The 26,579-nt window shown below is 43.1% G+C and overlaps 1 protein-coding gene across 1 annotated transcript in view; it reads right to left on the reverse strand.

Annotated features, from left to right (window-relative positions):
• Window positions 1-26,579, reverse strand: part of LOC137670148 (transmembrane protein 132B-like) — a 242,679-nt gene that overhangs the window by 160,442 nt on the left and 55,658 nt on the right. The window contains exon 2 of the mRNA XM_068412813.1: window positions 13,000-13,879. Within this exon, the coding sequence (XP_068268914.1) occupies window positions 13,000-13,879 (880 nt within the window). The remainder of the gene's footprint in view (window positions 1-12,999; window positions 13,880-26,579) is intronic.

Consider the following 26,579-nt stretch of genomic DNA (forward strand, 5'->3'; position numbering starts at 1 on the left):
TTAACCTAAAGACCATCAGAGAAGTTTGCTTTATTAAGTGTGTTTGCAATGAGCAGCACACACAAGGGGCACAGTACATTCATAAAAAGAAAATGCACAGCTTTCAGAAATCATTTAAGGAAGGGAGGGAAAAGAAAAAACAAACACAGAAAAAAGACCCATGTTACATGCATTTCAACTTCAGTTAGTGAGATCCCTGTGATAGGATTGCATACATGAGTACACGGGCATTGTCTACTGCCTGGATGCACCCCAGGGTGTGCTGAGGACACCCCAGCAGAGACCTGCTCCTCCTCAGCAAGAAATAATACCTGTGAGAGTCTTCCAGCTGCCGGGTCTCCAATGCTTTGCAGAGGGCTTGCACCACTGGGTGAACAAGTTGCTAAACCTCCCCCAGTACATTAATTTTCGGGGTGATGTGTTGAGTCGTTTCAGGGGGATCACAGTCGGTGAAGTAGCTTCCCAGGCCAGCCGGAGCACCTGCGCCAGCACCAAGGCACATCCTTGCCCAAGAAGCTTTCCCCTCCCGACCTGCTGTAGACTTTTGCCTGGGTTTTCTGCTTCAGACACAAGTCCACTCTGCCCTCTCCTGGCCTGCACACAGATCCGAGCCTGTGCACTCGCCCAGCATCTTCCCTGTGTGGAGGCCGGGGGATGGAGGGGATACAGGTGGGCTGGGAAAAGCCAGGGCCTATAAGGGACACACAGAGGGACAGAGCCCTGGGGAAGATGGACTGGGCATCACCCTTTGGGGGGCAGCACAGGATGGCACCTCCGCGCCCACCAAACTCACCACCCTTGTGTTGGGTACTCTTTTGGCCATCCCAAATACATTTGCCCTAGTAAGAGAGCTAAAGGAAAGTGCAGGAACATTCCCTCGGCCCCACAGTCCTCATTCAAAGATAAGAGTTTGGGGGTAGACGGGGTATTGCCTTCCCTCCTTTGGAAAGCATCTCATATTTGAGGTGTATCACTGGAACGTGAGCAATAAAAATAGTCATTTGTAAAATGAAAGCAATGACAGACATTTCTTGTAAAAATACCGTGAGACATTACAGATAAAATAACGTTACATAAATGGGCTAAGCATTAGAACTATTATCATCAACAACAGCATGGGGGACACAGCAGTTTAGCAAAGGAAGTGAAAAACAGAGAGTGTGATTTAAGAGGCAGAGAGAATCTGCGCTCGCAAATTGTAATTACTGAAGCTGAAACCCAGCCAGGATCCCGGCTGACTGCCTCTGGGCTTGTGAAATGCAACTCAGAATCTTTAAATGACGAAATAATTGGAACCTGGGTTTCATGTCGCCAGCAATACACCACCATCAACACAGTCACACCAGGATAGCCGCTCGGCACTAGCACAGAGAAGGATCAACCACAAACACCAGCCACCATGGTACTCGTGATTACAGACATCTGCAATCGAATATTGACCTGAACCAGATCTGCTTTGCATGGTCATTTTTCTTCCCAAGGCGGTAGAGCTGCAGGTTTCTTTCAACTGTTCTTCAACTTCAGCACCTTGTAACCATCTAACGTCTTGTCAAAGGACATCATTCATCCATTTTATGGTTCCCAGAATGCAAAGATACCTACCCAATTTCCTAAGAAACATTAATACTAAAGTATGGCTTTCTCAGCCCAAATCATGTAAGCTGAACAAAGTTCTCTTGACGTTTTATGACAAAGTGATTAATAATACCAAGAAGAAGAATGAAATGATACCAGATTATAAACTATTGTAAATCTTTCAGTCATCCCAGGAATAATGAATGTAGATTTCTTAGGAGAGCAGTACAGATTTAAACAGAATCATTTTCGTTTTCTTGTCAATCAAGAGGCTATTTACATAATATCAGAAACAGACGATGAACTCACTCAATCTTAAAATTAAGGTGTAGCACATTCAAGGCAAGGGTTACAGGCACTTCTTGAACAGTTTTTTCTTTTTTTTAAAAAAAAAAAAAGGAGTCAAAATACCATCCTAAGCTAGAATTTCCAAAATTGTTGAAGAAAATGTTCCATCTTAACCATCATTTGTGATCACTGACCTTCCCCTCTCCAAGCAAAAGCCACAGAGACAAGTTCAGTGTTCAAGTGACCCAAATGTAGTTGGACTTAGAAAGTCTGAGCTGACATGACCTACTTTTTTTCAAATACTTAAGTAAAATAATTTAAGAGTATGATCAAAACTGTACTGGCCAAAGCATCCACCGGACCGAAATGCCCCCAACTTCCTTGGCATGGGTTATGGAGTCAAGCAAAAAGCAAAGGCAAACTCTTCACAAGTTGTTCTAGAAATGCTGTTAAGTCTTCAACCCCCATCCCAAGACAAGGGTTATGGCCTTGTTCTGCTTCTGGCTGCATGGGGGAACTCTACGCTCTGACCCCTTGAGGCAGGCTGTCCTAGACGTTACCTCAATGCAATAATTAATAAATAATAATACTGAATTTGAGCTCGTGCAACTCATACAGGCTAAATGTTCCAAAGAAAAATGAATAATGCATGCAGAAGAGATTCATTTGGGGAAAAAAAAAAAAAATCTAACTTCAGCTTGAAATAAAGCCCTGGTTGCCTCGGCAAAGAGGATTTAATTGCTGTAATCACTACATCTCACATAAGGTCGCTGTTTGAGGGAGTCCACAGTACTGCTATTCATTCTGTATCTGCTCCATAGCAAATAAAGGGCTACTGGTCCCAAGAGCATCAGTGAAATACTTCTGAAAAGGTTTAAATTATTTTTAAAGGGTTATTAGCTTTGGCAAATGAGTCAAAAGTCATCTCAGCTGAAGAGCATAGGTACTTATGCCACATTATGGAGATAACAGCAGGAAATGCCATAATTAAGACTCTACTACTAGTGTTACTGTGTGTCACTAAAAACAGACCCAAAACAGTTCCCTTTCCATCTGTGTCCTATCCCCCCACCCACCCAGGGTTACTACTGCCCCTAACAAATTTCCCAGTAATTATCAGAAATATGAAGGCAGAACACTGGCACACATATGTGCCTTGCACACAATCAAATTCAAATAGTTTTACTGGCACAAATCCTAAGCAACTCTACGGAAGTCAATTAAATCACCCCTCTTTTCTGTGTAAGAGAGAGAAGATTCTGGCCAGGCAAATTAAATTAGAGATGGGCCAGAGCCAGACTCCCAGATCCAAAACAACCCAAAACTCACAATGAATTTGGATCCTGGTCCAGATTCTCACAGAACTACTGCTTCTCCCTCACCCTCTGCCACCTCCCTGGACGAAACAAACTTTTCAGAGTGTCTCCAAGCATCATTTGGTGCATTTTATCACCATCTTCCATCAGGGATCTGCATCAAAGTGCTCATACGTGTGCTTCCTGTGGCCACTTGGCACATTTCTTGCCCAGACCCTCATTAATTTGAGCAGATGCTTAGAAAGCCCATGAACAAGGCACTGTCTATCCCACACTTCTGCTTCTCTTCCTTTCCCACTTGCTGTCTTCTAGGACTGGCACAATTAGAGATGGGAATTCAGTGAAAATGCATTTGAGGACTCCATTAATCCCACAAAAGCTTGGGCCACACAGTAAGAAAAAAGCAACCAAGAAATTTCACTTGGCAGGAAAATTTGAAAAAGGATGTAGTGGGGAGGGGACGGTATATTTTGGTCCTAGTGAGCAACTTAAACGAAAGCACAGCAGGAGCAGAGGGAGGCCTGCTGGAGCCATGCCTGATGGCTCAGAATGATAAGGGTGATAAATTTGCCCCCCAAACAGGGGGCTGCTTGAATACAGCCCTCCCAACAGCACCACCCTCCTCACTGGGATACCCCTGGAAATACTGCTGCTCTGACCAGTTCTTTCTCTGCTGGGAATATTGACAGCACCTCTCAGAGATCCTAAAGAGAATAGATCTGAGAGACATTTTCCTCTTATGTAGTTGCATGTAACTCTCGACACAGGATGAAGCGCTGCTCCATACAGGGCACTGACACCCAGCACTGCTCAGGACAGGGGGCTTTTAAGTGGCAGACTGAAAGCTGGGAGGAGATGAGAGATGAACCCCACCACCCAGGAGCAGCTCACTGGGCTCTGGGAAGCTCAAGAAGAGCTCCTGCTGCAGTCCCCCCATGCACAACAACGCTGGCCCCACTGCGTGGGGGCTTCCTGCAGCTCTGCCGGCACGAGGCATCACCTTTCTCGTGCTGCCCCGCTCCCCACTGCCCACGCCGCGTTGGAGGGCTTGCAGCCAAACGGTGCAAGACGTGAAATAGCTTTAACTGTAAGCACCATTTGCTGTGCCTTGGGATGGCAGACTCATTTGTCACTGTTTTCTTCTCCTGTAGCTCTTTTGGTTCATCTGGGATCCAATAACTTTGTTAATACGATTTCTTTCATACCCTGGCTGAGTACAGCATCTGAGGCACACGTGGCACCAATCTGAAGCATACCTCACACAAAGCACAGGTCCCTGCTCTGCTTTGTCCAAAACCAGGTTTTCTTATGACTCCTTTGCTGACATAAATTGCATGGGGGGCAGGAGGAGCATCCAAAAGAAGAAAACATTGACAATTTTATTGCAATATTCTGTCTGCTGCTCTTTCTGAACATCCTCCCTCCACAAAGCTTTCAGCTAACCATCACACTGGCCTTCTTGTATCAGACCATGCAAAAACTTGCAGGTAAACACAAGGATGAAAGAAACTCTTGTTGCATCAGCAGGAATATGAAGAAATTGATATCAATGTTCTCACTCGAAGCAATATTTCGTCAGCTTCATGGGATAGTAATCTGTTTTTTACCAGTATAAAATTACAGCAATGCACGGCCCAAAACATTTATCTCGGGAAGAAAGTAAATTTCAAAGTAGACACATTTTTACACTTTTCTTTTAATACTATTCATTACACACTAGAAGTAACTCCATCAATGACTAAATCACTGTTGTGTCTGACTTGTTTAAACAAGACCGTGATTTACTGCACTGCCAGCTAATGAAGAGCCATACAAGAAGCTGATCAATGCCATCATTGTCTGGCAGCACAAAGCAGGGACTACTCAGCATATTGTCCAAATCAAAGACGTCCCCCAAGCTCCCCACCAGGGACTCGCTAGGACACACAGTTTGCAAAAAGCCACAGCGCGTCCCCGAACTTGAAAGGATCACTCAAAGACGGGAACCTTTTCTGACCTGTGTTCTCACCCTGAGTACGAGGTGCAAAAAAGAAATGGGTGAAGAAAATGTTAATCTTGCAGCTGTCTTCCTTAAATTACCCTTTGTGACGCTGTGTATTTAAGCAGTTTTGTCACCTGAAGGCAGCTTTGTGTTTATTAACAGAGGTAGCTGAACTCAGAGCCAAGTGCTCACAAGCAAAACTCAACTCCTAATTCCATCTTTGGTGGCTTTCCCTTCCCATTTCATATCTGCACCAATGTTAATCACAGCAGGGGTAAATAATCTGTCCCGTCCCTTCCTGAAAGGCAGTAACTACAGACAGGATAGCCCCCAGGAAAACAAAGATTTGGAGAAGAGCAGTGGCAATGCCCTGTGCAGACTGGAGAGGCTGAACCTTCAGCAGCCCCTTAGATGCAGCTCCTCATCCAAGAGGGATCACTACCCACCACGCCTTCACGTTGCATAGAGGGAGTCTGAGCAGATGCAACAAACTGAGGGCATCCTTTTAGCAATGGTCTCCTCCAAAAACCACTTGCCTCCTTCCCAGGCATGCTCTGCATCGCAAGCATTTTAACCACAACTTGTTCCTTGCTCTCAGTCCAGCCGTGCCGCATCTGCTGACAGTGCTCTGCAGATCCACACCCGGCCCTGAAGCAAGCATTGAGTTGTGCAGGAGCTGCCTGAAGTTAATTAGCAGGAGCTGTCATGTCGAAGCTTTCGGAGACAGCGATCAGCCTAGGAACAAGCTTGTAGAACCCAAACCATTTAAAAATATAAAATCTCTTTCCATTACCATCAACAAGGCTGAGATTGTGTCAAGTCACATGGTGTATTGGCACCTTCCAAATCCACGGGAAATGCTTTACACATCATCTCCGTTTGCAGAGTACAGCAGTGTCTGCTAACACACTGGCAGACAAGACGTTGTCGGGGCTCCTATTATAAACCTTGTTTGTGACACATGTACAAAACGATCTGATGTGTCAAACAAGATGCACCGCCACCAGTTACACACAGCCCGGCTTACCCACTTGTAGTTCCGTACTGCAGAGGTGAGATGCCCGCTTGCGCACCAACTGACTTAAAATCAACATAACCAACTCTCTTCTTTTCCACTTTATGGTTCTGAATAGGAGATACAGCAAATTAATTTACATAACATTGCCACATCCCTTATTGCTCATAGATGCAGATGGGCAGATGAAGGAGATAGCTGTGCTGCTGGCAGGACTTGAATAGAAGAAAAAGAGGCGTTTCAAGGCAAACCAAACACCTTTTCCAAAGTAAAGTGGGTCCTTGTTTCATTCCAGCTGTACTCAATGTTCCCCCACCATACATGTGAAATATTCCCAAAATGTCAAAATTAAAAATAACTAGCAGTCAAACTATTCATCTTCTCAGTGAAAAACACTGGTGAAATACACACACAGGCTAAATATTTTTAATTAATCTAATTCTGCATTTTGGTCAACCCCTCCCCTCTAACTCTTACAAACATTTCCCCACTCCCATGGGAGAATGAAGCATCCCTAAGCCAGGGCTGCAGAGGGTAAGGGAAGGGGCAGACAGCAGGGTCACTTGCCACAGTCACCCAAACGCAGCACCACAGCCTCCCATCGCTGTCTCATCCTCCTTTACCTTAACACCACCTTAATAACGCCGCAGTAACGAGCAGCTGTGTTTCTGGACAAAGCGGCATGTTCAGGATCCCTTTTGCAGGGCAACAGAAGTAGCCGTCAGAAAACGTCTCAATAAAATAGAGCGTTTTATCACCACGATGCTGCAATCCCATCTGAAAGTGCTTCAAAGCCAATATCCAACAACTAACATGAGCTCCTCGCTGTCGCGTGGGGCTGCTGCTCTGCCTGTTTTACTCCTATGAAGAGCGATCGCGGATGGCTGATTATTGTAGCGGATAGTTGACCTTTATCTAAAATTCCATTAAAAAGCTTTATTGACTGTAGTCTTGCAGGGTCTTTCAGGATTCACTGGGTCATTTATTCACTGTCGGATATCCATCGGGTTTTAAGCTTTTAGGACTACTCAGTCTCTAGGAAGCAGCTGCTTTTTTGCCATTTTTAACTGTTTTTAAGACTGTATGAGGAGGTGGTTTCTTTTCTTCTCCCTCTCCAGTGTGCCTAGGGCAGAGAAGGTTATCTTAAAGCATGTAAAAAGGAGAGAAAACCTGGCAGTGTGGTGAGACTACTTCCAGGGCAGGTTGGCTCGTGCATGGGGGTGCAGCACAGCCATGTACCCAGGGAGGATGCCTTTTTCACCTCAGTCAACACAGATTCAGGTCTAACTACTTCATACAACATCCTTTTGAAATTTATAACTCCATACCATCATGCCAAGCTTTCATCAGCTGAAGCCACTTTTTCTGGACTGCATGCCTGTCTCAAACAGAAACAAGAAAAATGAAAGAAGGGTTCAACCCTTTCTGAAAGAGAATTTATAGAAATGGTTTGTCTGAGCTAAAAAAAAAATCCTGGTAACAGCTCCCTCAGGCTTTGCAAGAGGGTCCTGAAAGGATGTTACTCCCTTTCCCATTCAATGATAAAAAGAAAAGAAAACAGAAAGAAAAGAAAACAGTGGGAGCAAGACAATGTACGCATCGAATGAAGATGGAGATCTGGAAAAAAACAGTGTGAATTTGTCTTTGAGGAATATGTTATAATGGGTATATACATGGGGACTGAGTCAAGGTTGCACAGACATCTCTGGCATTTCCAGACTTTGCAGTGCTTTATATTTTTTATTACTATTACATAACACTATTTCATATTTTACATTTAGTTCAATGTACATTCAGAGAAAGGAAAGAAATAACAAATTTAAACATTCATTCTGGGTTTATTAAAATCTTTGGGTAAAAAACAAATACTCCCAAGTTGCCAGTAATGCTTTAATTCTGTAATTATTTCTAAAACTGAACTAGCATTTCTGATTAATTTCAGAAGTATATTTTTCCCTTTCTCAACACTTTCACTTCTGCTCAATTTTCACCCTAAAATGATGCTTCAGTTAATCATTTATTTCTCTCACCAGTAATAAACCTGCCCTGCTTCCCCATTCGTACCACCTTGGTTACAAGTGATGAAGGCCACGCAAAGCCTCCTCCTCCCATGAAGCCAGGCTGCATTCCCCAGTCTGTATGCTCTTATTTTCTATGCATTTCCAGATCTAAACCCTTCTATTTTCTTTCCCTTGTTTGCTCTTGGCAGCTATTGGCAGGAGACATTCTCTTAATGATCTTTTTCTGGCCTTCTAGACGACTGCTCAGACTTCTACAGATCTTTCATTATTAACGCAGAAGCTTTGTAAGTCAGTTTTAATGGCCTGTGCAATTTTTATTCCTTAGCAGGAGACATAACCTCCTCCATATGGATATATGTTTATTAATATAAATCCTTAATATCATTTTTCCTAGTGAGAATAATCAGTAAACTCAACCGGCATGTATTACACCTTGTACTGGTTCATCCCAAAATCAAAAAGCAATCTTAGCCCTGCGATACGTGGAGCATGGCAGGGAGAAGAGGATAATCCTTCTCCCCGAGGTTGCCTAGGCACCCAACGACAGCGAGTTTTCTTAGCACAGTCCCACCATACCCCTCCAGACAGAGGGCCGCGTCCTGACCGCAGCCGCTTTCATTTCTCTAGCATGGGATTCATTACCTGGTTTCAGCCCCTTACTATTATTCCTGGAATATCTCCAATCTCCGTTTCTATTCTGATCAGGGATAAAAGAAAGATGGGTCATTTGTGTTAGGGGCGTGTAACGAATGTCGACAAACCCAGTTTTTGTCTGTGACTCGACAAATTGCTATCAGTGCTCAGCCTTCATTACCAGCACATCCTCACTGATGGTTTAAATGTGGAGACTTGGAAAATGGGACAGAATTCTGCTATTTATTTATGAAGAGAGTGTCCTGGTTTCTTTCCTACAACCAAGGGGTGATTGTCCATTTAGTCCATTAAACACTTTCCCGCTGTACAAAATGACTCCCATTTTTCTTTTAAATACACCCTTTGAGTCTCAAGATGAAGTTAAGTAATAACATATACCACAAAAGAAGTGCAAGCTATTCCCAGTGCTATTGGATGAGATTTCCATCCTTCCAGTTAAGCAAGAATTGTTTTCTCCTCTCTCCTTTTCACAACTCCTCCATGTATATCAGGAGACTACTTCTGTTTAGTAAACAGCACAAAAGTTGGTGTTACCCCTTCTTTAGTCATGATTCCCATAAGGAAATGAGGAAAATGAGGAAAGCCTCATTTACTATATTTCATCTACGTTTGTCAGGAAACAAGGTAACAGATACTCCTGTGCATCAAATGACAAAAAGTACCTGAAAAATTGTGACATTGCTGGATTCTCAAAGCTGTGCTTCATTTTTCCTTTTTTTTTTTTTAAACTAGGTAGCCCATAAAAGAGTTTAATCATGGCAACATAGCCCATTTCACCTATCTTTATGGTTAAACTATGTTTAGTGGCAACCCACCTAACATAACGGGCAAAATTTATGTTCAGAGACGGTAAATTTTACAGTACAGACCCAACCAGCAAGGCCACAAATTAATCTCCAGTGTCATAAGAATTTCCTTGCACACATGTATAGATCATCTGTCAACAAAGCGAGCAATATGACTGTCAGGCACAGCAAAAGCATTAAATGCACGCTTAGCCTCCAAATTCTGCCCCCTGACACATCTGGGTCCTGCAATTACTCCAGGCGACACTGGCTGGATTGCAGTATGAAAAGAAACAAATTCCCCAGACCACACACAACTAGAGCTCCAACTCAACCTTAAATTCTAGTTACTGAATGAAAACTAACAACCAAGACTTCTCTTAACCAGTTTGGATTGATGAAAGGGACTGGAAGTGATAGCTGGAGCTTCACATATAACCTGCAGCATTGTCCCCTAAGTGACATCACTGGAACGGGGTTTAGCAAACGAGTATCTTTCAGCACAGCACATTGCTGAATCAACTGTTTCCAACTGCTTTTCAGTTTCCAAGCTTGGTTAAGAATCCCAAATTTTACCAAAACAAGGAAGAATCTGCTCTCTTACAAGAACTGAAGTCAGTTTTGCTAGAACAAAATCCAACATAAAATAAAATACTACACAACACAGCATGAAATAGTAAAGAAGCACATAAAATTGAGCATATCTGTTCTTTTGCATACTGTCAGAGCTCAAGGTTGGCATCAAATGCTGTGCTCAGAATGACTTGATTTTGATCTATCGTCTCATATGAGCCAGACTGCGGTTCACCCTGCTACACTTATAACAGATATGATTAAAAACAATCAGTTATATTAGGCAAAAATATATTTCCCAAGGCAAACATTCACTTCAATGTATTTTTCTCTGGCTATAACACACTGAAATTCTGTGTATATAAAAACCTTCTGGGTTTTTATGGACATTAGCATTGAGCTGAAAGACAGGCAAGCCTGTGAGGGAAACTGCATAAATTAGATGCAGGCACTGTAGTGATTGTATTTCCCTCGGCGTAATTCCCTGCCTACTGTGTAAACTTCAGCTGAATAATCTCTCCATGGGCCCCACGTATGTCATTCAAAATAATCACAGCAACAGTTGCCGGTGCTCTCTCCATCCTGGAGGACGGGTGAACCACCAGCAGAATTGCATTTTGCTTCTTACTTTCAGCATTCAACTGAAGGTTAAACAGAAATACTTGCAGTTTCTGTGATGAAAAGCACAATGCAAGCAAAGCCAAATAACAGACCAGACAGGCTAGACTACATAGAGCCAATAGTGAATTTTCCAAGGAAATGTTTCTGGGCATGTAAAACACACTGATTTACTGTAACAGAAACATCTCCCAGAGATGATCCGATGCCGCACACTTTTCAAAGAAGGAAATCCCCATGGAAACCTGACTGCCTTCCCAGCAGCTCGGGAGCACTGAGATGCACGCTCCACATGCCGGGAGAGCACTGCGAAGTGACTCCTGCCTGCTGGCTGCAGACATGCAAGTCACGGGGGCCTGTGGGAGAAGAGAAGGGTCTCAGCGGTAACCAGGCTCTTGAGGCTCATCCTGGGACTCCCCAGTTTGGAGGCTTTCAGCTCACTCAGTTTCTGCTTCCTTAAAACCCCGGGTTAGTTACTGTGCTCAGTGCTTCCAGAAACGATTTTGCTTTTGAAAGACAGCATTTCAAAACTATCTCTGCAAGAAGTTTTTCATGCTTTCCTGGCCAGCAGAAACATCAAAACTCTACCGTTTGTTACAAGGTAAATGTTATTTTAGAAATTCCAATGGAAATAAAACATCCTCATCTTAGGTTGTCTCTAATACCTAGGGAATTTTATCCATGGTGTGGCAAAGAGAACAAAAAACTGAGACTTAAGAGCTGATGTTAGATCCTTGCAGCACCTTAGGCAAATTCTGTAATCTTTCTGCTATAGCACTGAGGATCAATACACAACTGCTGAAACCTGACTGCTCCATGAGGTTGGTCCATCTACTGACAGTGGCTGCTGGCCAAAACCATATTTAACAAAGACAAACCAGCAAACCCAGGTAAAGGCAAGGATAAGTTGGGTTTATAGAAAGACTCTTCCTGACCCAAACATTTTAAAGTCTGGTTAAACCCTATGATATTTCTCACACATTTCCCCCCCCACCCTGAGTAGATGGAAGCACTTGGGATATTGTGGAGCATTTCCTTCTCTCTGCCTGTGCACTGCGCTATGAACCATTTGTCCTGCTTCACACCACAATCTGTAAGTTTATTAATATGCATGTGCTATTTCACCAAAGTTGAATGATTTGAAAGTGCTGCATAAGGTTTGCTGTCTGTTCTCTCAACGTCTGTCCCCAAAGTGCACTTCTGTCATGTTCTGCTCCCATCGTTCTCGTATCAGAAAGTTAGAAGTAAGGCACGAATGTGTTTTGAGGTTTGCTAGTGCAGCCTGCAACTCCTTCTTTCCCAAGCGTCTCACATTCTCACAGCATATGACACTTTCCAATTACCTTTTGGCCCTTTTATTCCCCCAGTCTGGTTCACATTTCTCTCTGAATTTGGTCTCTGTGCAGCTCTGAACCCACAGTCTGACAGCTAAGGACATAACAAACATGCAGCACTAACCCTCGGGGTAGTTAGAAATGCCTGAATTCTCCTATTACAGGCAGATTCACAAGTAAAGGTCACCAGAAAGTCTCAAAACTTAAAACAAAAATGGGCCACGCAACAAGTAGTCAAAAGCTCGAGGAAGCAGGATGGGCAATCTTGAAGAAAAACCAAAGACAACTTGCAAAGTTTGGATCCAAACCCTGGCTCTGCCAAAGACTTCCTGCGCAACCTGAGGCACGTCTCATTTTCTCACCTCTCAGCTCCCCTCTGTACAATGCAGCAAAACAGTTCCTCACCACATATGACCTGTGCAAGATGTATCCCGTGTACTTTGGAAAGATGGTAAGAAACTTGATAAAAAGAGAGGAAGCTTCACCAAAGAAACGAAAAACCCTCCTGCAAACTGTCTAGCAAACTGGATTGCAGCAGTTACCCTGGCTGACTTACAGAGGCATAATTTAAGAAGCACAATTATGACTAGAAGCAAATAGAATTAAATAAAAATAATCATACAAACATTTATAGTTCATACTTTAAAATCAATTCCCATGTTCCAAAAACTGTCACCCGCACTGATAATTCAAGACTATTTATAGTTTTCCCCAGTTGGAGAGGAAATGCTTAAGTTCTCTCAGGAAAACACTGAATGTAACCAAAGAAATTACACCTGACATCAATTTGTCCCTATTTGCAGACTGTTTAACATACAGCACTTTAAAAATTCTCTTACCTTAATACGAACTGGTCTGCTAGAGAGTCATCAGCCAGGGAAATATGAAAGGTCACAACGTCACCTTCTCTGACCGGGTTGAGTGGTAAGCGAATAACAATATTTTCGTCCAGCCTCAGTGAAGACTGTTTTAATTTGTCTTGATTCGGGTAAACAATGATGCTACCAATCCTCTCCATAGCTGACAAAGCCTTGTGTTCATTATCTTGACCTGCATGGACATTGTTTTCCCATTGTGCATCCTCTGGAGAACATTCCCCATCTGTTGTATAAATCTTATAGAAGAGCTCCACAGTAATCCCTTCCAGGGAGGCTGTCTCCTCTGAAACCAGGGGTGGAGGGGAGCTGAACCAGGTAGGAGATAATTCCAGCTCTGCAACACATAATCCTAGATGACCTGTCAATCTACAGCTGGCCACAACTTCTCTAGACTCCAGGAAAGCAAACATCTTCACGCAAGGCAACCTCTCCGCAGAATTATAGTCATCCCAGTCCTTCCCCGCAATATAGAACAAGGTTTGTATTTTAGGTTTGTTGGAATAGATTGAGCTGTCGATTATGTGTGATTTTAATTTCCAATTAAAAGTGAATTTATTTGTGAAACCAAAAGATGCAGAAGTCAGCATGAGGTCCAAGGGAACAGCCTGTTCAACAGAAAAGGGTCCATACGTGGCATTTAGGACAGGTGGCAGTTTGGCTTTGTATATAAAGAATGGATCCACCCTAGACTGCAAACTGGAGTTCCTCATGATATCCTGGTTGGCTTCTTTGAGGAAGAAGAAAACATCAGCATTGCAGATGTGATAGCTTGCAGGGAGATATGTTGGCAGGTTTGAAAATCTCTGTATGCTGTCCATGATCCCTCCTCGGCTCTCCACCACTGCAGGCCAAAGATAAAAGGAAACAGAAAGACAACTCTAATGTTTGCTTAGCATGCCCCTCAGTTTTTCTCAAAAGCAATGTATTACCAGAGATCAATACTGTTAGCCACAATTACAAAACAATCTGACACAGGTACCATGGAATAACACTGCTGGCTCAAAGCTCATACACTGAAAACATCCCATTGCATCAGCTGTACAGCTCCCTTCCCCAATGTAATATTACTTGAAAGCCATTAATCAAGTACTGGATAAAACAAGGAGGAGATTGGCCGGATCCTAATCTCAGTTCCGAAACTTTTTACTGCTTGGTTTTTGTTCTTTTACTGCCAGATCAAACTTAAAACTTTTTCTCATCCATGTTTCAATATATGTAAGAAACTGACATATTGACTATTAGCAGGCAGTAACACAGAACATTTTCTTTAGTCTAACATCGCTAACACACAGTGCAATGAGGGGCTGCAAATATGCATCACTCCCAATCCGCTTTTGCCAGGTCAGTAATTTGGAAGTCATCGGCAAACTGATAAAAGCTTTGTGTGCTTGAAACCAAAACTTTCACACAAAAAATATGGGGTTTGATAGAGGTCTCCATGGGATGGATTTATAGGTAAGAGCGAACTTTAGAGAAGGAGAGAAATCCTTTACATGAAGACGGTTCACAAACGCTTAGAAGGATTTTTTGGTTTAATTCCAACGGAGAATGAAACACATTTGGAAACCACAAAAGTTTCTCTACAACACAATGGTCAGTCCTCCAGTCAGCGCTGAGCAATTTTTCCCAGGCAAGAAAAGATTCCAGAGGGAGGGAGGGATCAAACAGACGCCTTTGGTTTGGGCTGATCTCTAATTAATAGTGAGATATATTCAATCTGGGCTGTGATTCCACCAGAAAGAAACTGTGGGTCTTTCAAACTAACAATTCATATGCTCTGACAAAAAAGCTGGTGAATGCAAGCTCCTGGGACTGCCACAGAAGAAATAAACAGAAACCAAATGAATTAAAATGAAGCACTTCCATAATGTGCAGAGATAACAAAGGAACAATGACAGATCCTAAGGTCAAAGCTCTTGTTGTCTCTCGCTGAAGCTTAGCAGCGATTTCACTGTTTGTCAGGACTGGGCAGAGCAGATACACAATGCTACAACTGCACAAACAATTACACCTGTTACAAGCCAGATTACTCAGATACTTACAGCCACAATTTAGCGCAGATAAAAGCTCTAATATTTAAGCTGTTTTTTCAGGTTGTGTATTTTTAAAGCCTACACTTATCGAGACAGATTCTAGGGCAAATCTCATCCATTTGACTTTGCTCCATTCTTGTTCTCAGTTGAAATTCTGCTCATGTATTTTCAATGGTTTGATATTATCTATGCTTGTTTAAATGCTTCTCATTTCGTCCCAATAGTTCTGCATTTACTTTTGCTGTATATTTAATTGTGTCAAGGTTTTTCCATGGCCATTGGAATATTCTTTGGGGGAACAAGTAAATATGCAAAAATATAGAAGAGCATTAAAAAATTCTCATCAGGAAACAGTATCAACAATCTCCTCTCTCACTACTCCACATGGGGATCAGATTGAGGTTTCCTCTCAGCTCCACAAGCAAAAGCAATTGCAGAGCAGCTGCCATGCAACTGCCCCACTTGGGTGTCCTCTTGTTTCTTATGCCCATGCCTAGACATTTCAGCCCATCTCTCATAACACACCAGTGCAGCCAACACCTTCCCCTGGCTGCACGCAGCCACGGACTTGGGCACCCAGCTGAAATGCAGAAACCCAGATGATGAGAAACTTTCTTCTCCCTTCCCCCATGTGAGCACTGAGCTGGGCCAGCTTGCTATGGTATCATAGCTCACTTAGGGGACAACCAACTTTCTAGTGGAGAAAATTGACTGTAGCCCTTCCCTTCCACATCTCTTGTCATTCAGATGTGAACAATGGGCAGCTGACGCACTCCCTGCAGCATGCAGTAACTGAGGACACCAATTCTCTATGGGAACTCATAGGGTGTGAGTAGTAACAAGCAATTCTGGAAGAAGACAAAGGAAGTCTCTCTCCAGGCGAGAGGCTAACCAAGCTACAAGTAGTGTAAGAGGCAGGAGGCACAGGTGAGACACACCACGGAAAGCAGTGGGTGCTGTGTAGCAGAGATGGACACCACTGCCCGTTAGCACCAGGCACAGGAGGCTGCACAAGGCAAGGAACCCACAGCAACCTACAACAGGGATGGAGGCAAAGAGCAGAGGCTGGTGACCACCGTTTAGCAGGGGTCAGGCAATGCCCCACTACTGCTTGCTGTGCTGTGCTGCTCTGTGGGAGCCCCAGCGCTTTTATCCCACCACTGAAGAACAAAGTGTTCCGGAAACACACTGCGGGTCAAACCTCATCCTGCGTGTAGCAGGAGGAGAAGGGAGAAGGAAGAAGATCAATGCCAATTCTAGAACGAAAGTCACCAAGGGATGTTTTAGCAGCTCCATTACTGCTCTGCTATTTATAGAGCACCTTGCCATGGCACGGCATGGCTTGCACAACTCCGTCACTGAAAGCAAACTTTGCTCCTGCTAAAGCCGAGGCAGTGAGGGGAGGAAAGGGTGCTGTTTCTTCGCTGAGAAGCCAAATGCAGACAAGCATCTCCTTGGATTAATTGTAGATAAATTGAACTACATTTGAAATCAATACTTTTGAGAAGTTGCATTTATCATAAAAATTGTGCAGCCATACAGATAAGCAAAGGACATACAGCTGCAAGAGTACTCTCTGATTTCTGGAAGAAGAGCTAAAATTTGCCTTCTCCCAAGACACACCAGATTGCAGAGGAGATTTAACACTGACATAGTTCCTGAGCCTAAAGAGGAACCAAAACCAAGGCAAGGCTTAAATGCATCTGTGTTTACATTATAGGACTTCTTCCCCCTCCTCCTCATTCTTTATGCAGATATTTTATCTCTCTCAAGCAGTGATTTACAGGAAGTTTAAAAGGTATGTTTTTCCCTTTCCTCCGTTTCATTACAGTGGCAACATTCAGTGCCTCTTCTCAAAACTGGTACAAGGACTAGAATATCAGCCAGCTGTAACTCAAACAAAATGAGACACAAATTTTGTCTGAAAGCTTATATGGGAAGCCATAAACACCAGTAGACAGGGCTGGACTTTGTCCTAGAACCAGCCTGCAACAAAATATGATATCTGAATTTAGCAGCAGTTTATGACGCTGTAGGAACATCTAAAAAGAAATCCTTCATACAATGCCAGGCCAACACCCCGCCTTTTTAATTCGGCACATCAGTACCAGAGCATCAATCTCCTTACAGTAACAATCCGAAACAGGACACGTTTCCAGTTTTCTGGTGTGCCACAAAGCCACTAATAAATCACCTGCTCCTTTAATAAGCACTCCAGCAAGATCACAAGAGGGCATAACATTAGATCAGAATGTGGGTTAGTCATAATATTGTAACAAAAGAGAGCAAGAGTTGAAGAAAAGTGGAGGCCAAATGAACATCCTCAGAGCCCAGTGCTATCTCAAAGGCTGAACACATTCTGTTTCTCAGACTACTGTGGCATTGGGCGCGTTGAGGGGAGACGTAGGGAAATAACACGTTGTTGGACTTGACTTGAGATATTTAGCCTGAATTTCTAAAATAACTTTTACCTTGCAACAGTTTTTCAGCAGCTGCTTTGCCCCTTTTAAAACACCTATTTGGACTAGCCAAATACCAAGTCCCCTAGAGCAACAGGTCAACTTGTAAAATCTCATCACTCCCATTTTATGCCAAAACTCCTCTCTCCAGAGTTGGGCAACAGCCTCATGGCCCAGTTCATCCTGCAAACTCTGAGAGAGATGGAAACACCCTTCTAATATTTCTGAAGAGCAGAGAAAGGAAGTCACCACGCATATAGCAAATCATGCAATGCTGTGCAGCAGGGAGATGCCCCTTCCTGGTCCCTACTCTGACTAGCTCAGACCTCAAACAAAGCTTCCTTTCTGTTGTCTTGATAATTTTTTATTTAATCGTAAAATTGTCCGTTGCTTTTGTTTTTAATCTCATTTGACCCTGGACTGAACCCACAAAAAGCAGCACAGGACTATATGCAAAGCCGTAGCTGTAGGTCATAACTCAAGATTTCATTCCAAACGACATTTCTTAGATTTCATACATTTTAATAAGAAACAAAACAAGTATCCTACTAGAAGGTAGTGGTGGCAGTGGCAGGTCAGCATTAAAAACTAATACATCTATGTTAGGCTGTAGTAAGAGGAAAGTCTTTAAAATTCATCATTTTGTAACTAAAAATGAAAGTAACTCCTGTTGGAGCATAAACCCATCTAAATCTTCCCTCTGCTTTAGCTAACTACTTAACAGGAGCCAAGTCTTCCATAAGCCCTCAGTAATTCTGAAGTTGGAGGTGCAAGGAACAAGAAGCATTTAAAATATGCAATTTTTCAATATCCTTTTTTTTTCCAGAAAACAAACAAGAAAGCCAATCCTGCACCTGTGAAAAAACTGTGAAAATGTTAAAATTCATCTTTCTTGCAGCATCATCAGAATTGTAGCATGAGATCATACAGACACTCCTCTTTGTAAAAGAGGAATAATTTCAAGTAATGTGGTGCCAGTAAGTACTATGATGTTATCCATGACTCATACAGAGGCAATCAATGGCTTGTCTGTATAGGAGAAAAATCGCCAGCCCTTCCCACCAGCCCTCACTAAAGACCATAAAGACCAAACTACACATGTACATTATTCCACTATTAAAATGGCTCTATTCATAATAATTATTTTGCTCTGGAAATGCAGGCATTATCCTTGAATAAAAACACAGTGTATCCCAGAAAAGAGTGTCCACACAAGGAAAGCTATTCTAGAACTGACAAATTATAGGAGAATAATTAATTCTGGACCGGCTGTATAGGTCACTTTCTATCATGCATGCAAGGGGTAAGACCTGATGCTGTTTAGGGACCCCAGCCATGAGAGGTTGTGCAAGGTGATTTGGCCTGGCTACAGCTGGGGAAACTCTGACTCTCAATCCTGGCAGCAGGAAACAAGCAGGATGATTACAGTGTGAAAATGTACCACGAGTTTAGACCTCATTTGAGCACTATGAGTAAGATAAGTTTGGGCTGTGTGAGGATTTAAGGAGCCTAGATGAACACCCGCCTCGTGTTCTCCCTGACTCATTCAAAATTTGATATAATAACCATGAAAGGAGGATGTCACTGTTTACTTCCCACATTCAGAGTCCATCCTGTGACTCATCTCCTCAGTTTTATATTGGGGAGGAAAAGGAGGAGAAAAACCCTCCATAGTCCCACTGAGGAACAATTCCATCATCCACCATTCAAAAACAAGCCTTACTCCTTTAGTACTTGAGGTAGTTATAGAGTGAACCACACTGGCACAGAAAAAAAAAAAACAAACCATAGGAACAAACAGTCTTTTCAACTGTAACAGAATCATTTGAATATATAAATGACACTGCAAGAAAGAGCTAAGAAGAGTTCCCAGTACTTTTTTAACATTAAAGTCAGCCCAGAAGCTGTCAACATATAAAAAAATTGTAGCATAAGAAAAGATTATAGGATCCCTTTAAGCTTTTCTCATTTTCTCTTCTTCTTATTCTAGTTTGATGTAAGGACAGAACTTGATGTAGGACTCGCAACCAGTTTACAGTCCTTAACTTTCAAACTCGATTACACATTTGTGAAGACAGAGTTTCACTTTGCAAAACATTGCTAGTCAGGCTCGTCTTGTTTTGAAAGACAAGAAAAAGGATGCAGTTTAAAAAAAAAAGTCATCTATTTAATCCAAACATCTAAAACTGAAGACAAGTTAATTAACTTTTGTAGGCTTGGGACAATGTCTCACGTATTTATCTTCAAATGTCTCAAATTTCTGTCACCCAAGCTTCACTGCAGCTATGCGTTCTGGCCACCCTCCGTGGGACTCAGTCCATCTCACTTTCGATAGGTATCTAAGCTCAGCACACACTCTAGCCTCCCCTTTCAGTAAATTGCAGAAAAGGGTATCTCCAGAATTCATTCATCCTCTCCTAGACACTTATATCTTAGGGGTGATAAATCACCCTTGGGAGGAGCCTATTCCTCTCCTTTAACTCGATTGCTAAAGACAGCCAGCGCAGACCTGGATGCTGGAGGTTTAGATGTCTATGGGCAAAGGAGTCCTGTCCCGTCAGATCTGATGGCTCACTCTTTCCTAAAGCTTCTCTTCCCACACTGCATGTCTATGTTTGCCCATCACTCTGCTTACAAAAAGCTTGAAAGCAACATATCAGGTCTCATAAATCTTTCATCTACCAAAATACATTTTTCAGTGCAGAATTAAACCATGCATATGAATGAAACCCCTGATCAGACCACAAAAAGTTCAGTAATAAATTGTATTACTGTGTTCTAAAACAAGTCAAGTGCTTTGCTTGCTTACCATTGCCAAAAAATTAAGTTGGTTGTGGAAGTTTCTAAGCTGGTGCTTACCACAAGTTTTTAGCTTGCATGCATTTTGCAGAGTCACCCATACTGAAAGACACACGTACAGCAAGGCCACCTACAGATAGTAATAAAACCATACTGTCTGAAAGGCTGCCTATAAATCTTATTAAAGTAATCCCTTCCCTGAACCCAGATTATTACATTCACCTTTATGGTAGAATAAAAATTAATTTTCTCAGCTATAATAAGTGTATGATAAGAAGGCACCGCTTGGGACTAAATAAAGATTATAATTAACTCCAACTGAATAAATCTAAATTTAGCTTGGACTAGCAATTTGTTTTCATACACTTTCCTCTACGACTGAGTGAATAGGTACGGCAGGATTAGCATCCCATGCCAGTTCCAGCACTGCTGGCACAGAAAGGAGTGAGGCAGAGTGTTATCCAATACCCAAAAGGCCTGAAGATTAACTCACAGTTCTCTATCAGCAGAAGTTTGGAAAACTGAAGAAAAACTGAAAGGCTCAGAACTGCCATTAGTCCGGCAAGGAAAGCATGTGAAGTGTGGGACTCCAGGGAGAACACTGCTCGCTGCACTCCCTAAATCAGCATTATGCAAAGACAGGACCTCTGCCACAGGCTGCTGAGAGTATGTTCAGGGGAAGCATCCCTCTGTGCTTGCCTGATCTTACTCTTTCCTACTGAGTATCTGCTTTTGGGTGCCATCAGAAATGGGCTGCTGGGCCAGATGGATCTGTGCTCTGACCTGGTACGGCCATCCTGAATCTGTGCTCCCTCATCTGCAACACTTCAGTGGTGATATAAGAAGACACAGTATTACACAAGCATAAGCAAGCACACAAACAAAATGGGGTAAAGTAAATGCATCAAACAAATACACAAAGTTTACCCTGATTTTTTTTACTTAGTTGAAAATAAAAACCCTTATAGCAGCACTATACCCAGCAGATTAGAGATTTTTTTTTTTTCTTTTTTCAAGGAAACGAGGCTCTACTTATAAAAGGTTGAGGAACTGCCTTGTTAATCCACTACCTCATTATTTGCCATTCTCTAGGAAGATGATTGTTAACAACTTTATTACTGGGAAGGAGGAGTTCAGGCTTGTTTTTCAAAATAGACCATATATTTATCCTAGGCAGGGAATAGCATGCAACCCAAGCAATAAAGCTACTGTGCTTCCTCCTCTGTTTTCCATGCTAGCCCATGAAGACATCTGATTTGCCTGCATAAGAAGGTTTTATCAGGTATAAAGCTACAGCTGAGCCATTATCATTACAGCAGTATGGTTCTGCAAGCACGTATGTTTATTTCCAAAGACTGGAGTTCTTTTAGCTTAAAGGTGACACAGTCTGAAACAAAAAAAAAAAAAAAAAGGGGTTTTTTTTAGGATGAAATAAGAGGAAGTATGTAATGCACTACACCACTATAACAACTTAAATTCACCTCTGATGAGGGCTTAACTTTCCTAGACAGAACACCCTTCTGCTGCCCCAGCACCATCATTTGTTTTTGAGAACTAACAGACTTGAGCACAGTTCCTGGCCAAATATGAAATTGCCCAAAATTATGCTGTCCAAACCTGAGAAGTGCAAATTCCTCCTGAATCGTTAACATTGGCTGTTTTAGTTAAATTTGTCACAGCTGCTAAGCCAAAGATCCAGCATCTCTACAGGTTATAAAGTGGACATTTTATTCTGCCATGGAGAAGAGAGATCCCCTTTCCTCCAAATGCTACCATCATGTCAAGGCCTCCAGGGACCTCAGATACAGGACATTAAACCTGTGACATCTGTAACTGTAGGAAGGCTATTTCAGGTTAAGTTTTAGAGTCTTTTATTAGTCCCTCTGAACCCTGTACAGTGGGAAACATGATAACTAAGGCACCCGGTTTTATGGGCTGGAGTAATAGAAAAAATAGTCACAATAAAAAAATTTTTAAAACTCTCTAAACATCCCTAAAATAGCTCTTCTTCAAACATACTGGGATGGTTTCACCATCTGTGAGTAATGTGCCCATCCCCATACCCTGTAAAATCTTTCTGTCATCACGTATTCTGTTTATTCATCTCCACCTCACTCTCACACGCATGCTTCTGGCCAAAGACTTCATTGTTAAAAACATTTATTCAAATGTGTCTGATAGAAAAAGCTAGAAGTTAGATAAAATATATTCCTGTAGTACTGCCTGTATGTTGCAGAAGCACTATGTGGTCCCATCCATGGACTGTACAAAGCACAGGATAACGGGGTTCCTAAGCCACGTGTTCACAGCCTCCCAGGGCCAGTGAGTTCTTGCCCAAATCTCTTGGGTGTAAAATATTCTTTCCATTAAGAAGAAGGGGATCATTCCAATGGGTGAAGGACACAGAACAAACACTGAGGGTGAACCTATAGAGAAAAAGCATGAGCATGGGGACACTGAACACTCCCTCTCCAAAAACCAAGCAGAAAGGAGATGAGACTTTCACAGGGTTTCTCCTTCGAGTCTCCATCCGCTGTCCCCAGCTCCTGCTTCCTCTGACAGAGGCAATACAGGTATTTGCAGAACTAAGGTTTTCCAGCCCAGACTAATTCCCTGAGTGCTAGAAGGGAGTTTTCCTCCACATCACACTCAGCACAGCCAAGGCCACCTCGGTGCAGATAACTGACAAAGCTGCCTTAACTGCCCAAATCTCAGTGCAGGGAGGGTGCCCACCACAGGAAATCCCCCACGAGTTTTCTCATTTCATGTGGCTGTTGCAATCACTCAGGTTGCTCTGCGAGGTTGATCACTGGTCTAACTTGCCATTTTCATTTCAATCAGGGGTGTTGATATGGTGGCTAAAAGTCACCGGCTGCTCTTGGCAAGTTTCTCTGCATCTCTCATACAACAGGAATGGGCAATTGTCCTGTGAGTTACAATTAGAGGCATTAGCACAGTGGCTAAAGGTCACGAATTTATCAGCTGAAAGAAATGAATGACAGAGCCACTACTGCAAGCTAAACTGAAGTTTAAACACACCTGATTAACCAAGGAGGGTTTCTATTCTGGTTACCTGAGGGGGAGAGACAACTGCTAAGGCCCATGCACACACACAGAGAGGTTTTGCATGACCTGCCCCTTGGTGGGCAGAAACCCCAAAAACACAAGCCATGAACACCATAGCCCACGTCCAGGTGCCTCCTCCAGGTGTGAGCAGCATTAGGATTTCCCAAAACCTCCTTCTCCCTTCCACACGCCCCTCATCTCTTCTCAGCCAGAGGCAGAGATGCCAAAACCAACCCTGAAAACCAGGGCACCACCAGCTCGGGAAGGGTGATGTACACACCAGGGCAGCACACCTTTGCTATGAGGGGAGCCGAGAGACACAGCCACCCCAGGTAAAGCTACGGCAGGTGACAGTTCCAGGGGCTGCAGCAGGGCTGCCGGACCTCTCACCCAGCTCCCCCACTGCATGGCACTGGTCCTGGCATTGCTCCTTACCTCAGTGCAGAGCTGGTGCTTCCAGCTGCCAGCATTGCAAACCCCTGTGCATCCCTCCCGAAACCTGATAAATAAGGTTTGTCACAGCTACTGGAGGTTCTCATTGCTAAAGAGGAGGTTAGGAGAGGGCTCCCTACTACCGCTATCCAAAGCAAAACTCATTTTCCCCCAGCGATATTTCATAAACAACAGAAAATGAATATGTGTATGGGAGTGTGTGGATATATTCTCCAAACAACAGAAAGGCCTTACAAGGCAAACACATTCACTAAAGGCACCAGGTGATTGCGACAGTAAATCTCTTAAATATATGCTCTAAACTATTAGCCAACTGTGAAATATTTGTATTCAGTGTCAAAACATCTATGTCACACAAAGCCAAGTGACTGACAGGAGAAAGGCCAGGATTTATGTTAGCTGGGGTCTATCTGTCATGGAGATAGGAAAGCTGAGAGAGTCCTTTTATTAAAATCACTCTCCCGATGCAGATATTGATCTAAGCAGCTAAGGTTGAATAGTAAATATATCCCCATCTCTCACAAAGTTACTCACTGGTACAGCAGTAAGGGACTGGGGTAAATGCCCCCACAACCCCAGCAAATGGCACCCCAAATGGAAGAGGGCAGGGAACAAGGGGCACTGGTATAAACAGCATCCTGCCACACCACGGCACAGCTGCCTTCCAGGAACCAGAAAGTCCCTCTCAACTCCACTTCCCAAATTTTCAGGAGCTATTTTGCTCTCCAAATCACTACCGCAGGTTGCCATTACTCCCATATTGATTTCACCACGAAAACGCTACAGAGAAACACAGTGCTGACTGCATTGCTCACATTCCCATTTTAAAGGAGCAAATGCCATTTCAAAAGGATCCTTCCCTAAATCTGCTTCAGCATTTTCAGTTTTTCCTCTAAGCAATAATAGCAATAACTTCTGCCAAGTCTGGGCTGATCCCTCCCTGACAGTTCTCCCTCAGCTCCTGGAGGTTCCAGATCTTGGCTGCGTTTCTCTTTGCAAACCCCAGCTTGTGACTGCACTTGGTGGCCTCAAGTATTATACCTAAAGATGAAATGAAGCACAGTAACTTGAAGTTCTATATACTACAGACTTCCTACATTCCTGCATCCACAGGTTACACAGGTACATCATTTTATAGCACTTCTGATTCTCCACACAGAAGTTTCTGCCTTTGGTGATATTGAAAAATTCCTTGCATGAGCCAGAAATTACAGGATATTAAAATGCTGGCAGCACATTCTCCAAAGGCATTGTCAGAAAGAGGTACGGTTGGTCCAAAGCCTTTCTCCAGAGCAAGGGGCTTTCACTGGATTCTCCATCCTATTGTTTCAAAGCTGTTAGGGGAAACAAGCTCCAAACTGACGGGCCTGAACAGCCACTGGAAACCACAAAAGCAGCTTACAATAAAACCCCTGTAAAGTTATTAAGAACACAGATATGTCTTGAATGCACAGAAAATCCTCTGTCTTACCAGCACTCATCCATATCCCACTGTGACTGTAATCCCAGGAAGAGTACACACCACGCACGGCACCGCTGGGGTACTGCAATAAAACAGGATGCAGAGACACGCAAAGCAAAATCCTGGGTCCGGCGCCAGCCCCATAGCTCTGCCTGAGCACTCGCAGCAGTTCTTATTTCACTCCCCATTACTGTTTGATTTCTCACCTGGATAGTGACCCTGACTACACATGGTGATTTTTGGGACTGTTCACAAGGTAGAGAGTTAAATTCCCAGTTAAATGCTTGCAGTGTTTATGTCCGCGGGAAGAAGTCAGCTTTCCCTTAGGCTTCCCCACTGAACTCCAGAGGTGCAGGCTGTTGCCTCCAGCAAGATTTGTGTCCTCGTCCTGCAAACATGCATGCACATACATCATTTCAAGTGTGTGTGCAGTCTCACTAAGTCAGGGGGTTTTCGCACTGGGAAATAGAAGCACAAGCTGCAAAGCTTCAGGACAGAGACCTGTGAGGCCACCCAGCCTTTTAGCTGCTTCAGAAAAAGCTCCACGGCTTTACAGATTCACCACTATTAGTTCAGGGATACCTACGCCTTTTTTCTCTGAACCCGATCTTTAACCTGCACTTTGCATTGCTCTCACAGGCAACCAATATTACACCAACCAGACTCCCAAAGCAATATGTGCTCTCTGACTCTCACAGGAGCAACCACGCAGGCCTAGTTCTGCAGTTCAGACATCATTAAGTTATCAATTTATATCTGCCTCTCAGGGAACAGCACATGAAAACATGAATCCTTCCTTTCTAATGACAGCTTTTTTTTTTCCCCACCCAAAATACCCAGAACAAAAGTTTCTGTTTTCTCTCAGATTCCTTTATTTAATTCAACATTTTATTTTTGGAATGACAACAGCCTTGAGCAACTCCATTAATTTGTTACCGGTAAAAGATCTTTGCATTCCTAGGGTGATTGCTGACCTCCTCCCCTGCTCCCTTTCTTATTGAAACAGCCCTGCTCAAGCACATCCCGGTATCAGAACAAAGCATAATTTTTCACGCTTGAATGCATTATTTTATGTTAAGAATACACATTTGACATATTTTACAAATTCACGGCAGATGCTGTCAGCAAGGACAAAATAACCATCCCTTGGTACCGCTTTTCTCTTACTACAGTGATCAAAGGCTGCAGCTTGTCATTCACACATGGAGAACAGCTCCTCTTGGGGTGAGGAGAAGGAGCCTGCAGCCTCACCCAGGACTTCTTGGGTGG

This window comes from Nyctibius grandis, chromosome 14 (assembly GCF_013368605.1).
Source record: "Nyctibius grandis isolate bNycGra1 chromosome 14, bNycGra1.pri, whole genome shotgun sequence".
NCBI classification, from domain to species: Eukaryota; Metazoa; Chordata; class Aves; order Nyctibiiformes; family Nyctibiidae; genus Nyctibius; species Nyctibius grandis.